This window comes from Sitophilus oryzae, unplaced genomic scaffold (assembly GCF_002938485.1).
Source record: "Sitophilus oryzae breed Bouriz unplaced genomic scaffold, Soryzae_2.0 scaffold_1274_pilon_pilon, whole genome shotgun sequence".
NCBI lineage: Eukaryota > Metazoa > Arthropoda > Insecta > Coleoptera > Curculionidae > Sitophilus > Sitophilus oryzae.
This window is the reverse complement of record NW_022145920.1, coordinates 2,505,154-2,522,209: the sequence shown is the minus strand read 5'-3', so window position 1 is coordinate 2,522,209 and position 17,056 is coordinate 2,505,154. Positions and strand designations below refer to the sequence as shown.

The following is a 17,056-nucleotide window of genomic DNA, read 5'->3' as shown; positions in this document are numbered from 1 at the left end:
GTAGTCAGAAATACGTATTAAGTTATTTATCTGGGTTTTAAATAGATAAACAAACACCCCTCAAGAATTTATAAAACAAAAAAAATTGCTGTTGAACTGAAATTATTAGAATTTAATTACAGAAATAATGAAAATAAAATTTCAAAACTATAGTCTTTGCCTTATAGAAAATTTATCTGAGCCTAACAAAATTATTTTACAAAGTCTACCAAATAAGTGGAAGCAAATTAAATTAAATTGAGCCAATTAAACTAAGTCGAGCCAATTAAACCAAGTAAAGCCCCATGACAGGGCGTCATATTCTTTATTCTTCTATTTGTGTGACGACTTTTTCTGTCATCACTCAAACAGAAAGAAAAAAGGTATCCGTTGCTCAGGGTTAGAGGAGAGCTGGGTTCAGGTAAGACTTGTGACCTGTGGTGACTTAATAATGTTGTTAAATAATAAAATAAAAAGTAATAATGTATAGGCTGCAAAGATTCTAAAATTGATGTTAAGTATTCAAATAGTAATGGTCAAAGACAGTAAAAAAGGGCGCCACTTACTTTGGGTATGAAAAGGTAAAGTAAGAAACCAGTAAGAAAATTTGATCATGAAATAGCTAAAATAAAATAATCAACAACAATAAGGGTCTATTATGTTCATCAAGAATAAAAGTCAGATATAACTATCCTACGTTGAACATTTATTTAAAAACGAACACAATTATCAATCAGTTTAAAACCCAGTTTCAATTATCCCAATGAAATCGTTAGTTAATTTAAGTAAACTCAAATTTAGTTAGAGTTCTCTCAGTATACTATACTACGTAATATATAAACAGGTGAAATTTATGTAAGTACCAATACGATGATGTTTCGAAACAAGTCGTGTACAATAACCTTCAAAAATGAATCCGTGTTAGCGATTCTCACATAAAAGATCATACTGAAGTAAAACGTACCGTTAAGGACAAAGCATGACTTATAATGTTAACTAAAAGGTAAATTTTGACTATAATATATGGAATAAATGACAACAATTTACAGAGATATTCAAAATATTGTCTCAAAGTAAAAAAATTTAGGGAATACCTTGTGTTGAACTTAGAACTTATCTGTATTTTTTTATATTTTGTGACGTAGTAAGACTGAGGTGAGCAGGCAGTCTCCAGACCCCAACGGAAGTGGATGTAGACTCTTCGATAGTAGCAGGGAGTCTTCGATATCAGTAGAATAAATGTAGAGTCCCCTTAAATACTGTCTCAAAAATTGGTTACTCATATGCCAATTACTTGTACGTCCAATTTCTTATACGCCAGTTACTCTATATAAAAAAAACTCTCAGAACAGTCACCGAATACCAAAAAAAAATAACTTACGGTCTGAAATACTGTCTCCAAAGGTAGTTACTCATATACCCATTCTTATCAAATTTCTTTATACATAGTTACTCTATAAAAACTCCAGAACACCGAATACCAAAAAAATAACTTACGATCTGAAAATCAGGCTGTACACATTCCAAAATATAGCCAAACTATATGCTGATCAAACCAGTAATGCACAATCAAACATTATCAAAATAAATAAAAAACAGGAATAACTGAAATAAAAATTTAGTTAGACATGGCGATACAAAATGGTAGATACACTTACTGTGATCTTATTCCAGGAAAAGGCCAAAAAAACACGAACTAGGCTCTGAACAGTATATTCTACAGGATTTCAAATCTCCACCTTTGGATACCCGTGCCTTTACTGTTAGGAAAAGTATTTCAGAAAGCCCTTTTTCTCTGAGATTCGTCGGACGCTGAACCACGCGTCTTTTTCTGATCTCAATCTCTCGGAAAAAGCCTCCTTCCTCCTTTTCCCAAAACGGAAGTCTTCGAATTGACAGGTCATATGACTAAAGGCAACTAAGTGAACTCTATCGTCTATACTGAATGAAATTTGTTTTTATGGAAAGGAACCGCTACCTGTACTGAATGAAGTTTAACATCTAGCGAATAGATGGCGCCAGCAATATTAAAATTTGGAATTTTATAAAAAGAAAAATAAAACGCTACAACTTATCAAATAGTGTTTATTGTTTTTGTAATGTCACTGTCATTGACAAGTCATGTTACTACTGTTTATTGACGTTTTGCTCTAGTAGAGACTATGAGTAGAGATGATTTTAAGTTCTGAAGTATCAGCTATTGCTGCTTTAATTGATTATGGTAGAGATCAATTTTTGCACTTAAAACCATATCGGCTAGTTGGACAATTCCAACAGACAATAATAATATGATTTTTCAAAGACAGTGGTATTAGATGAATCATAAACACTATTTTCTAGGTCTGTTGACTAGAACCAAAAGCAAAGGCATAATTTTAATGTGAAAAAATACGAAAAAATGTTAGTGTCTTCTTCAAAAACGAATATTTCCAAAAAATAGAATGCTATTGAGATGAATCAAAAATCAAAATATCCAGAAAAGAGTCACCTAGATGACAACATAATTTTTGAAGTTCTTGCTTTGTTAACGTACTCCAGAGGGTGTTTGAAACTTTCGGCCCAAATACTCCTATTCCTTTTCCTGCTTCAGTTTTGGAAGCATCAGTATACCACTAACGTGTAACTGTCTCAATAGTTAAAAAAATACCATAACGGGTATGGTCTTTTAACTGTCGAGCTAACGTTTCTCTCTTTCAATTCTTTCTTTTTTTCGGACGCTAAAAGGCCGCAGTTGCTGACGCGTCCTTAATTCATATATCTCTCTCTTCCTTTTTTCTTCCAATTTTTTTCCGTTTCTCAAAATTGTATACTCTTGGTATGTATATTAACAAAACCTTATACAATTAATACATTTGTTTAAACACCGATTTTTATTTCCTTGATCATTATGTTTAATTAGAGCATTATGATAAGCCGATTTTAATTGATTTAACCGTTTTTTTCTCGATTATACGGTACTACGATCAATAGCGATCGTATCCGATTATATTTTTTAATTATAATATACATTCCTAATAACAAACTACTATACAAGGTGTCCCAGCAATAAGTGCAAGTATTTTAACTGGTAGTATAATCCAACGAGAGAAACACGTCTACGAGGTTTTTTCGCGAAAAAAAAATTTGAAAATTCGGCATTTTTTGAACAAAATTTTGGATTTTTTTTAGTTTTTAGTTAAAAAACATAATTTCTTGATAATATGACAACGTAGGTAGTAGATTAAATTTACAAGAAAGAAAATTCAGAAAAGATCCGGTGGTTCTCAAAATTTGAGCAAAATATCAATTTTTTGGAAATTTTCAAAGTTAAATAACTCCGTTATTTTGGACTTATTTGAAAAACGATAAAGAGAAAATATGTTTCTTTTATCGAGATCTGCCACCCCTTAAAATACTTGCACTTATTTCTGGGACACCCTGTATAATATTAATACGGATTTTATTAAACGGAAAAATAAAATAAAATTTAAAGAAAAATTCCAAGGATAAATTTTGAAAAAAAACAGTAAAATTGCATACCTCTCAACAACAAAATATAATACTAATTCACCACTAAACACCAAAACATTTTAAACTCTAGACGCGCATTTTGCTAACCGTGTTAGCATCATTAGCATATTATTATAACTAAACTGCAGTGTTTTATGTCGATTTCGATTTTGTATTTGATGTTTTGTTGTAGCATATATTATGCATTTTGTTTAAATTTATTTATATGACATAATACCCAAGAGAAATTAGTAGACATCCGATTATATTTTCAATTTAAAATTAAATGATTTATGATCCAAGATAGGTTAACATTTATAAATTTAAATATTTCTACATTGTTGCTTAATAATTGATAGATATTTTTATTACTTTAATAGATTCATAATGTACTTACCTACTCTAAAATATTAAAATATTCTCTTATGCTTTCTGATGTAATGGTGATTTATGTCTTGTTTTTTCAGAAAGTATTTTAATTGATTTATATATTATCTAACAGATCAAAATAAAATAAAAAGTTTCTATGAAAATATGCCCTAAAATGTTTTCCGAAGAAGTTACGACCCTGGAAAGGTTAAATAAAAATAATATTTCGTTTATTTTTAAGAACATTGGGAAACCATTTTTCCTGAAAATTGATACTCTTACACGCATTTTAATGCCAAAGCGAATAGCGATAGTGTAAAATTCCGTATTTAGGGTGGAGACTGTAGAGAGTACTATTGGTGGTACTTAATTTTTAATCTTTACAGTAATAGATACAGTAATTTCAATAATGACATAAAAAGCTAGAACGTTTTTCCCGAGGTTTTCCCGTAAAAATGGTGCTCTTCGCTTAGTTCGAAACGATACATCGATTTTAGAACTATCGAAATCATGATATTAATTTATTTATAATTTTTATCATTTCGCTAATACGAAAATCGATCTAACATTTAAGAATCTATTACGCTGTACTGTTCGGGTTGCTCTCAGGAGTCGGGTAAAGCGGGTGTGTGGCCGAAGGAAATATTATTATATTTCATAAATCTGCTTAAGGCTAAGCCCGACCCTGTCGTGTTAAGCCAGACCCAAAATACCAAACACACATGCTTTGATTAAGGCTTGGTTAAGGTTTGCAGAGCTTCAGCATTTGCCATAAAATTGCTGTTACAAAACCATATAAATTATATATCACTGTAATCACAAAACTTCAGTCTATTGTATATTCTTAAGTATTGTAACGGAATTTTAAATTATGTCGTTATTTTCCAGAAAATTTAGTCCAAACATAAGGAATATTTTGTTGATGTTTGACCATCAAAATCTTAAAAATAAAGAAGTTGTCTAAAAATGTGCTACAATACGGATGTAGTATAATCCTTTATCTTTAATTTCCTTTGTCATTGGTTGAAATTACTGTATCTATAAGGATAAAAGAAGTACCGCCAGTAGTATCACTATTCACTTTGGCATTAACCATAAGTGTAAGAGTAGATATCAAATTTCAAGAAGAACGGTTTTCCAATGCTCTTAAAAATAAACAAAATATATTATTTTTTTACTCTTTCGGTAACTTACTCGGCGAGCATTTTAGGACATATATTCATCTGTAGAATCAGCCACTAAAGTTAGATACACTATTTTTTGACACCCTGTATACCTATTTAAGTTATCACATTCAGTATAACCTATTTACCTGTATTGTGCTTTTTTACATATGATTATTTTTTTGTTTCAGCTACAATATAAGTACAAGAATTTCGACAGCTTTAACTTAAAGAGTCCAAGTAAGTATGACTAACTGAAAAGTACAGTATGCATATGTGTATTTTTTTAATATGAAATTCATGTTCTTTTTACACGAGATGTTATCTAGCTCAAATGCCTTATATCTGTATTGTCTCTAGACTTCTGTATTACCCTCAGAGAAATAACTAAACATAACTAATATATAGTTAACACAATTTCAATCATTATATTAAATTAAAGTAAGATGAAAAGAAATAGCTGACTGATGAGAAGAGAATCTAAACCAGACTTACCGATGCGATGGTAGGTCAAATTGGATTTTATACTTAATTTTTACAATATACCTACAACATTTCTATTTTTAACTATTGTCTCTTAATAATAATAATTATGTAATAAAAAAAATCAAAACCCTACAAAACTCATGAATTTCGTTTACCATCAACGGACTGATTTTTTACTAGATTAATGAACAATTATATTTATACCCAGTGTTTTTCAAAAGTGAAGAAGGATTGTCTTTACAAGAAGAAAACCTTTTTTATTATTAACATATTTTGAGAAAATGCATTCTTCATAAAAAAATTTTGCTTGTTCTAAAATAGTTTATTTATCTATAATATAATTAATTATAAATTTGGAAAAGTATAAACGGGAAATCCCGTTTATACTTTTCCAAATTTCCATACCGTTTTAGAGAATATTAGAAAAAAGGTGTAGTTGAATTTTCTATGAAAGTTTATATATTTATAACATAAACAAACAAATAAAAAGAGACTGACAAATCTCATGGTAAAGAGCGGGACCGCGTTCCCGTAGCGCAACTCAGAATAACAATTTTGAAACCAATTAGCAGGACCATGGCAGGACGTACGTCTTTATTGCCATCTTTCTTTATTATGTGTTCTTTATATGAAAAAGAAAAAGATAGGTATAAAACGTATCGTAAGACATTATCGCACATTCTGGCTGGCGGAAAATTTAAATTAGCCTTTATTAGTAGTATTCTTTCATTCTGAAACTGAAAATTTTCACTTAAACTGATTTATTCCCTATACCACGTAAAGAGAACGTAGTGTAGGGAATAAATCAGTTTAAGTGAAAATTTGCAGTTTCTTTCAGAACGAAAGAATACTACTATTATAAGGGAAATTATAAAAAAAGCAAAAAGTGTACTGTTTTATAAACATATTTATTTATACAAAAAATAAATAAACTTTTTATAATATAATAACAAAAAGTAACAGTGTTTATTCCACCCACCTACCAATTTTAAATGCAGAAGAACTGACTGTTGCAGGAAACGATCGGCCAATTTTTTTGGGGGGCAAGACTTTACGAGAATCATGATCCTCAGTGGCGGATACAGAGGGGGGGCCCATGGGGCCCTGGCCCCCCCCCTAAAATCTATAAATTGGGTTAAATATTAAGCTTTTGAGTTAAAAATGGCGCTCTAAAAAGCATATTCTACATTATCTATTATTTGGGCCCCCCCTAAAATAAATTTCTGTATCCGCCCCTGATGATTTTGAAGTCCAGTTTTAATCCTAAAACAGAAGTAAAATAGGTATATTAATAAAGTTTATGGTTACTATAAACCAGCTATAAACTACCTACCCAAAAAATGAAAAAAATTAATTGTATTAATTTGTTATGTTAAGAGAGGTTCGAAATATTTTTGACACTACTACTTCTACTTTTTTCTTAATAAGATGATAAATATAACTACTTACTTTTATTTTACCGGGTGTCTTTAACATATCTATCAGAGAAAGTGTGCACCAGTGTGCACCAATACATATAAAAAATAGATGATACTGGCTCCTGCAGCAAATAAAATAACAAATAGTATAACCGAAAATTTTAAGTAACAAAATATAAATACCTATATGGAACAAATGAATTTGTTCTCTATCCATATTCATAAGTCAATAAAATGGAAAGTTTAGAAAAAAAAGTAAATCACCAAAAAAAAAATTAACAAACATGACGAATTGTCATGATATTGTCATCTTGGTTGTCATGATAACGAAAACGAAAGGCGATTGTTCTAATTTCTATGATTTATAATCAAAACGCGTTTCTATGGTAACATAATTTCATTTTCATTCTTTGATAGATTGTTGTTGATAGAATTTTAATTAACGACATATTTTTTCCTGTTTGTCAAAATGTCAAAGAGGCACACAATTTATTTAGTTTAATGCTACGGAAAGGGTGATAGTAGTTATCCGAAAATGTGATATTTTAACAACAACAAAGAATATAACATTAATCAAAATTAATAATAATAATAATCTATCAAAGAATGAAATCGAAATTCTTTTACCATAGAAACGCCTTTTTAATTTTGTGAAAAATTCAACCATATTTTCATGTTTTTTTCGAATTTTCTCTAAAACGATGTGGAAATTTGGAAAAGTATAAACGGGATTAAAACCATTTTAGAACAAGCAAAATTTTTTATGAAGAATGCATTTTTCTCAACAAGGCAACAAGACAATCCGGGGACATACTGTACGTAAACAGATATTGATACTAAAATAATATGCTATTGTAAATGTATATTAATTGGCATTAAATAAAATACACTCTTCTTGAATTTTTGCTATACTTGTGCTCGACTTCTTGTGACATGAAGTAACAATACAAGATGTATGCAAAGAAGTGACGGTTATATCAACCAGTATTTCTATTTTTACCCTCCCTAACGCTATACAGGCGCACCTCATTCGCCTCGGTTGATTATACGAAAACGGAAAGATGTAGAGACAAAATATTTTATGGGTATATATGGGGAGACAATGTGCACAATTTAAAATTATTTTGAAATATACAGGGTGCTTCAGAAGTAAGATCCATACAAAAGTTATATTTTTTCTTATGGAACACCCGGTATTTTATTTCATTTTTGATTCTTGGCCCTAAAGAAAGGCATTTGTCATAAGGGTTAAATATGTTTAAAATCTTTAGTTTTTGAGATATTTAAAGATATTTAAATTTGCATGCTACAATAGAATAGATTACACCCTGTATATTACTTTTCAGAATTAATTCTTATGTTGAGTTTAAAGGTAGAGAAATAAACTTTACTAAAAAATAGTATTGGTTCATTAAATTTATACAAGGCTATCAAAAGTTGCTGATCTATTTTACGGAGATATATTTTATATAAAAACTTTATTATATCAAATGCAACACCCTGTATTTTTTAAAATAAATCGAAGCAGATTCAAATGCTCTTTCAAACTATATTAGGGTTTCCTATACTTATCTAGCTCAGATTTTGAATAAAAAGCGATTTTTAAATAAAATTGCAATCAAGATGGTTGCTGTCGCCATGACAATTTTCTAGTGACAGTCAGGGACGCGCCGTCCATATGGGCAAGGTCGTGCGGCGCACGACGGCGCCAAAGCCCTAGGGGCGCCTACGGTTACTGACTTTAAAAAATAATAAAACCATTTTTTGGAACTTATCCACAAATTAACATAAAATTTAAGTAATACTTTAATCTATGAAAGCCTGTGGTGAAAATATATTATTCACCAATGTCGAGCGCCGCGCCGCTGGTCATTGGAAATTTTGGCTTAATATTATAATATCGGAGAAAGGCGCCTACCCTTATTTCGCACGACGCGCGACGGCGCCGAAAATACTTGGCGCGTCCCTGGTGACAGTTAGTAATTACTTTCAAAGTCGACATTAGTTTATGGACATTATTATTTATAATTTATAACTGTTTACTTAAATGTACCTACAATATGTTAATTAATTAGTAAGTATTCATTATTTTATCAAGAAAAATAATGCAAAAAATGTCTATACCTATGTGGCAAAAAATAATGCAGTATCTGCTGGCATGGCGGAACGAATAGATATGTTACTAGTGATTTTATTTTGTGAGGAAAATTGCATCTGGGACTCAAGGGCTTATGCTCAAAGATATCCAAATAGGAATCTTCCTGATAAGCGTTTCTTTTAAAAACTGCTTGTCCTATTTCGCAGAGCTGGTAGTGTGGTTTATAAAAAACCTATTAAGTAGGCAGAAACCTGTCGTTGGAAGCGAAGAAAATGAATTTCCGTAATTGGCTCTTTTATAGAAAATCCATATATCTACAAGTCATCGTAGGTAAAATAAATCAAAGAACTACTCCTTCGTTTTTCTTGATAGAATAATAAATACCTACATAATTAATAAATATTATTTTATTAAACTATTGTAGGTAAATTAAATAACAGTGAACTGGGTATAAATTTAAATAGGTCCGTAAACCATAGCCATAAACTAATTTCGATTTTGAAAATACCTAGTAACTGTCACTAGAAACTTGCCATAACGACACGAACCCTCTTGGTTGCCATTTTATTGAAAAATTGATTTTCATTCAAAATCTGAACTAGATAGGTATAGGAAACCCTAATATAGTTTTAAAAAGCATTTGAATCTGCTTCGATTTATTTAAAAAAATATAGGGTGTTGTATTTGAAATAACGAATTTTTTATGTAAAATAAATTCTTAAAATAAATTTTAGAGCAATTTTTGATACCCCTGTATAAATTTAAGGAAGCAATAACATCTTTCTGTAAAGTTTATTTCTCTACCTTTCAACTCAGCATAAGAGTTAATTCTAAAAAGTAATGTACAGGGTGTTAATAATATATTCTATTTTAGCTTGCAAATTTAAATATCTTTAAATATCTCAAAAACCAAAGATTTTAAACATATTGAACCCTTAAAATAAATGCCTTTTTTGGGCCCAAGAATCCAAAAATGAAATAAAATACCGGGTGTTCCATAAGAAAAAATATAACTTTGGTATGGATCTTAGTTCTGAAACACCCTGTATATTTCAAAATAATTTTAATTGTACACATTGCCTCCCCACATATACCCATAAAATATTTCGTTTCTACATCTTTCCGCTTTTGTATAATCAACCGAGGCGAATGAGGTGCGCCACCCTGTATATTTCTCTGAGGTAGTACCACAGTTTAGTGAATATTCATGGAAGTTCATGCAAACTATTATACGGATATTATGTTATTAAAGACGTAAATTAAAACATAATATTAATTTAAGATCATCGTGTAAATAAATGTATCAGTAAAAGTACCGTATGATCAAATAAAAACGGCGTCAGCGATGGCTATGAAATGAAGACCGCTGTCATTTTATATGTAAATTTATATGGGAAATGTCATCGATCGTCATTTCCAAGCCAACTGGATGCCGTTTTTATTCGATCATACGGTATTATGTTCGTCTTATGTTTCAAGCTAATTGTATGTTTGAAATTGTTGTTGAAGAATACTATATTGTATTTGCGTCTAACCCTAGCAAGGCTATATTGTAGGAGTATAATGTAAGGTTTTGAATATACAGGGTCCGGCAATAGTGCGTCGACCACCTGTAGCTAGTAGAATAAAATACTTGGGAATTCTGTTGAAGTGAAGACCTAAAGTAGATACGAGGATGTATTTCAGGAAAACATTTTAACTTCTATAGGGTGGCTCAAAAAAGTGTGAGTGGATCGGGATGATTTTTTTTAAACGGAACACCTTGTATATTATTAAACTATTGGCTTCCTTTCAGATCCTTTTACATAATCCTAAGATATGAGTAAATTAATATATTTCGTTATTTTCAAAAATAATAATAAATAAATAACAAATATATATTTTTTTCCAACCTTCCTTAAAAAACTATTACAAATGTCTTGAAGAACTGTTCTCGAATATCTGCGAAACCGTTAAAAATGTTGAAATACTCTAAATACGAAAAATGTTCATTTTTTAATTCTCCATCTATTAAAAAAATAATATACAGGGTGTTTCATTTGAAAAAACGAAGAAAATTTATTTTATAATTTGTAAAGTTTGGCGTAGAATTTTGAACATCCTGTATGATTTACGTTTACCATATTTATAACAAAGTAAATACAGACCATCTAAAATAAATACCTAATATAGTTTTGATTTCCGGACAATTCTTGTATTTTTAATAATATTTTTAAGAAAGGCTGAAAAATATATATTTTTTTATTTATTTATTAATATCTCTGAACCTATCGAAACAGATTTACTCGTATTTTAGGATTATGTAAAGTGATTTGAAAGGAAGCCGAAAATGCAATAATATATAGGGTGTTCCATTTAAAAAAAATCATACCGATCCTCTTATACTTTTTTGAGCCACCCTATTAAAGGTAAAATATTTTCATAAAATACATACGTTAGGTTTACACTTAAACAAAATTCCCAAGTTTTTTATTTTAGGAGATACAGATGCCCCACGCACTATTGCCGGACCGCAATTATTCTTATTCTCTGTTTGGAAGTATTAGAACTGTAGTTTATTAGAGTATTAATAGAACTTTAGGTGATTAACTTCGATTTAATCATAAGAATTATCAGACAATTTAATGCAATAAAAATTATCAGGGAATTTTGAAAAGCAACAGGAAATTTAATTGTGGTATTTTAAAGATGTATCTAATATTTGTTTTATATTGGTACTCGATACAGGATTTTATTTTACTGGTTTCGGTGATTTCGGATGATTAGCTCTCATTTAACACTGGAAATTTGCGTCGTTCGGTGGATCTCTGGGCAATATACACTTTGCTCTGGGGGACACTTGATGAATCTCTCGTCTACCAAGTCAAAGGTCGCCGTTTGAGTTCCTGATGGCGTCGTAATATCAATATGTTTCTTGTTAAGAAAAATTTCACGTATCTAAGTTTACCCAACCTTAAATAATACTTAGTATTCACAATAAAATCTCTGAAAGGTTCTGACTTCTAAGAAAAAACCTGAAATATCATAACCTTCAAATATTCTGTAAAGGCCTAATCTCAACTATTCTATGTTCAAAGCTTGAGGCCTTTTTGAAACTAATCTTGAACCTTCTTCCTCGTTTAGGTTCAAAGTTCTCCACATTCATAAAACAAAAATGTGCAAATATAACATTATAGGTAATAATATCGTGTTCCTAAATATTATTTCATTTTGTATTATTAAGTGAAAGTTTTGCTCAAAGCGACATTATTTTTGCAAATAAATAAATTACTAAATAAAGCGAGATTGTCAACCACACAAATTGTATGTTTTTTGGCCTATACTTGTATTACTTTTTTATTTTAATTTCTATAATAACAATTAATATATTTTTAAAATAATTTTTTAAAAATACAAAATTACAGTCTTAAACATTTTTACATTTAAGAAGCACATTTAAAATATGATATTCTCTATATCCTCCACAACTTTAGTATTTTTATACAGGATGAGTCTTAAATAAGTGCAAATATTTTCAGGGCTGTTAGATCTCGATAAAAGAAACATATTTTTTCTTTACCGTTTTCTCCAAATAATTCCAAAAAAACCGAGTTATTTTACTTTGAAAATTTCCAAAAAAAATGATTTTTTGCTTAAATTTTGAGCACTACTGGATCTCTTTCGGGTTTCCTTTTTTGTAAACTTAATCTACTACCGATGTTGCCGTATTATCAAGAAAATATGGTTTTTAACAAAAAACTAAAAAAAATTCCAACATTTTTTTCAAAAAATTCCAAGTTCTCATTTTTTTCGCGAAAAAAACCGTGTTTCTGGGATCGAAATATACTGCTATTAAAAATATTTGCACTTATTTAAGACTCACCCTGTATAACCTATTTATAATAATATATTTTCTAATTTATTATAATTAAATTCATTGTACTTCTCATTGTTTTGAACACTACCACACCTCGTATTTCAATATTTGGTTAACGGCATTAAATTTGTCTTACCAAAAAGAGAGTTTTTCTTCTATTTTTGTTTGATTTGTTAATAGAAAAGAGCATTATTCACCGATTTTAATGTTGGCGTGGGCTTAATTTTTGTCATGAAACTTTCACTTCGCTTAAAAAATTCTGAAATTGTTAAAATTGCCCATCGTAAAATGTGACGTCGTGTATGCTCACAAATATTAACATTTTCTTTGAAATAGCTATGGGCGTGATCTAAAATGACAGAATGACAATGTTTAACGATGAAACCATAATAATCACATTTTGCATTTCCTCAAAGTGTATTGCATCGTCTATAGGGCTATTTATCTATCGATAAATTTAGAATCACATTGTTATATTGTAAGAAGGCAAGGCAAGATCCTTATATTCTAGGTTTAACCTGCTTTAAACAAGTCCTAATCTAATTGTAATCCAATTGGGTAAAAGCATGTGATATTTTTCTTATATTTTTATAGGCGCCCCCCGTTCGAATATAGACGATAATTTTTCTAACGTTATTGTGTAAAGTAACATTCTTTAAAAACTGAGATAGTACAAACAGGAAGGGAATTGTACGCTTTTAACGTTTGTTAAGTTTCTTGTTCACTTGTTATTGATATCTTGTACGCTCATTCGTATTATGTTTTTGTGAAAATGTCTTAAAAATCGTCCAATGTAAGTAGCTTTTTCTATGTATGTAAAATTAATTATAAAAATAAGGTGGGAATTGAAGTAACATATAGCTACGTATTTTATAGTTGAGGTAAATGTTTCAGTATACAGGGTGAGTCTTAAAGAAGTGCAAATATTTTCAAGGCTCGTAGATCTCCATGCATGAAAGAAACATATTTTCTCATTACCGATTTTCTAGTAAGTCCAAAATAACCGAGATATTTTATTTACACAAAAAAAAATATTTTTCGCTAAAATTTTGAGAACCGCTGGATCTTTTCTTTTTAATCTACTACCTATGTTGCCATATTATGAAGATATTATATTTTTTAACTAAAAATTAAAAAACAATTCAAACAAATTTTCAAAAAATTCCAAAATTTCAAAATGTTTTTTTTCGCGAAAAAAAAATCAGAGATATATTTTTGGGGTCGAAATATACTACCCCTAAAAGTTGCACTTATTTAAGACTCACCCTGTATATAATTATTTTGTTCTTTGGGTTTCTTATATACCCTAACGGGTTATATTACCTTAATACCATTACAAAAAATAACTATAATGTGACCTAGAGTGTGACCCAATTGGGCAAGCAATGTGCAAACACCCCATATATTTTGAAATTTCGGTAAATACCCAAGGCCTTGCACCTGGTATATACCCAGTGTAGATTATATTTTATATTGAATTTGGGGCGAATACCATTATACCCGATATATAGGGTGGTGACAATTTCGATGCTCAACATTGGCCTCTCAGAAACTACGAGAGATACGAATTCGGTTAAATGGGACAAAAGTTGCATAATTAGAAGTTTGACAAACACTTATGAAGAAACCCCCGGTATCTTGATTACTTTCGGATTTATGTCAAAAAAAAAAAGAAAATAATACGTTTATTTTAAATGAGAATATCTTTAGAACTATTGTATCTATTGCAACGTAAGTTGGTAGTTTTTTATTTTTGACCTCGGCCAATTAAATGCCGTTTTCAGAAAATTTCTAAACCTTCTAGATTTCGAACAAAGTCAAGTTTTTTCTTTCTTATGGCCGCCATTTTGAATTTTTATTCTATTAAATAGAGCAAAAAATAATCTATACGGTAGTATCTAATTTTTTTTCATTATTATGTAAATTCACCAAAAAAATTAGATTTCTTAAAAATTCTTTCAAAAGATTAAGTCTGCCTTGGAAATCCAATGGGCTCTTTCACTAAATTTTGGAATTCGCATAATTGAATACAGCAATTAATTCTAGAATTTTCTGCTATCTCACTTTCGAAAAAGTTGAAGTCGTTCTTAAGAAAATAAATAAAAACAAAAAAGCCCAGAATAAAAATCCGCACTTTATTTTTAGGTTAATCAGGTGACGCCTTTTCGAATCCAGATTCTGGTACGACCATGATGGAACAAATTATCAAAAAATAACAATTTAAAACTTAAAATTTGATTACAAGCTTTCACAAACGGAGTAAACAAAAAATTTAACCTCAAATTTATTACACAACATGCACGTCAAATCAAATCGCAATGTTGCCAGTTGTTGGCTGGCGCACGAGCACGGTTCTGCAATGTGATTGGGCGTATTTTTCATACGTCATCAATTGGCACTTTAAAATTATTCCAAATTAAAGCAATTTTGAGGGCCTATAAAAAAATTATTCAATGTCATGGAACTATTTTTTTTTGGATAAATATACTGAAAATAGTCTTCTATTTCAGATTTTGTCCTTGAATTGGGTATTTTATTTTTTGTGAAAGAGCCCATTGACACTTTATATGATAGCAAGTTAATTTTGTCTCTATTAAGTGTCAAATCTGGACACAAAAAATTATAGTAGATAGTGTAAAGTGTATTAAGAGTCAACAATATGATCACAAGTGAGGAAACACGAGAATTGTATGATGTTTACTTAAAAAATAATAGAAATTCCGATATAGTCCGGCAGCCGCTGGGGTAAACCCAAAATTTTGGGATTAAGTTTTTTTGAAAACGGATTTATCATCTATAGGTGTCCTTCTTTTGATATCCGAGTGATGACAAAGTAGCATCTTTGGGGAAATTAAGATACAGGGTGATTCACTATCAATTATGTGAAATAGAATGTTATTCGAATTATCGAGTTATTTTGTATGTTTTTAACGTGAAAAAATGTTTTTTATATTGATTTATTTAACAAAGTAGGTTTTTTCATAGGTATAAGTGATAACGAAACATCTTATATACAGGGTGATTAAAAAAAACATAATATATTTTCACGTTAATTGAAGGTAAAGCGAAAAATTAAATTTTTGCATTTTGTATACTGTGTAGGTATGTATATACCTAATGTATGAGTAAAAGAATAACAAACACATTTTTATACAGGGTATTTCAAAAATAACATTATTTCCGTTGAAGGACTAGGGTAAATATTTTAAACACGCATATCATAAAACATTAAAGTTTATCAGTCGGTATCAACCTCAGAATCAACTTCTTTATCGGAAACCACAACATCTTCATCCTCATTATCATTAGCCGGTACAGCGGGGGTCAGTTCGTTGCAACAATGTTCGTTCCCATGGCATATACAAAACATTGTGCAAGACAATCTAGCACCTTTGCACCCACATCTTTTTGTGCTACACGGACTGGCACTTGAGCAAGAGCAACGAATCAATTGTAATATATCGGAAGGTGCCAACTCGGCCCTTTCTGGTAGGGTAACTGGTAACAAATGCTTTCCGTTGGCATCTTTTAAAAAAAAGCATTACAAGATCGTCAAATTGAGTTTTAAGTGCTTTAATTAAAGTGCTTCTCGTAAGAATATATCCTCCCCGTTGAGAATAAATGTTTTTTATATCAACTGAGTTCCAAATTCTTTCTTTATGCCAGTAGTTCTTTCCCGGTTTGATTATATGGAATATCTTCTTCGTCGTTATTCTGGCCTTTATTACTTATCGACGTTTGGCTAACAAAATAGCTTTTTGGTCCATAAATCTGTTTCGACAATCCAGATGGTATCTGGCGTCTACTGTATGTAGGTCTGCTACACAGCCCGCTAATCTTAGAGTAACTTCAAAAGCCCAGGTATCATTCCTTTCTATACAGATTTTCAAAATCGCTTCTTTAATTACCATTTTCTTAAAGTTGTTTTCTAAAGCGCGGAACTGGAAGGCCGCTCTCCGTCGATGTGGGTGCTTTTCATCTTTTTCTAGTTCACACTTTAGTCCACAAAACAAACAGTTTTTTTTATGATAAAGATTGGCACTTCTAATATCGCTGCATTTTCTTACTTGAAGTTCCAGCCTTGGTAATAGCATTGTCCGGGGATAAGGTCCTCTTCAAATGTGTTTTGGATGTGTACGTCTAAACGCAACCTCTGTGACATAGTAAACGAAAATCCTTGTCCGTAGCAAAGTCCGTA

At 30.4% G+C, this 17,056-nt stretch overlaps 1 protein-coding gene across 1 annotated transcript in view; it reads left to right on the top strand.

Annotated features, from left to right (window-relative positions):
- The window catches only part of LOC115874349 (glycine-rich cell wall structural protein 1-like), a 73,381-nt gene that overhangs the window by 48,433 nt on the left and 7,892 nt on the right, over positions 1–17,056 (top strand). Inside the window, exon 2 of the mRNA XM_030889469.1 lies at positions 5,192–5,240. Coding sequence (XP_030745329.1) covers positions 5,192–5,240 — 49 coding nt within the window. The remainder of the gene's footprint in view (positions 1–5,191; positions 5,241–17,056) is intronic.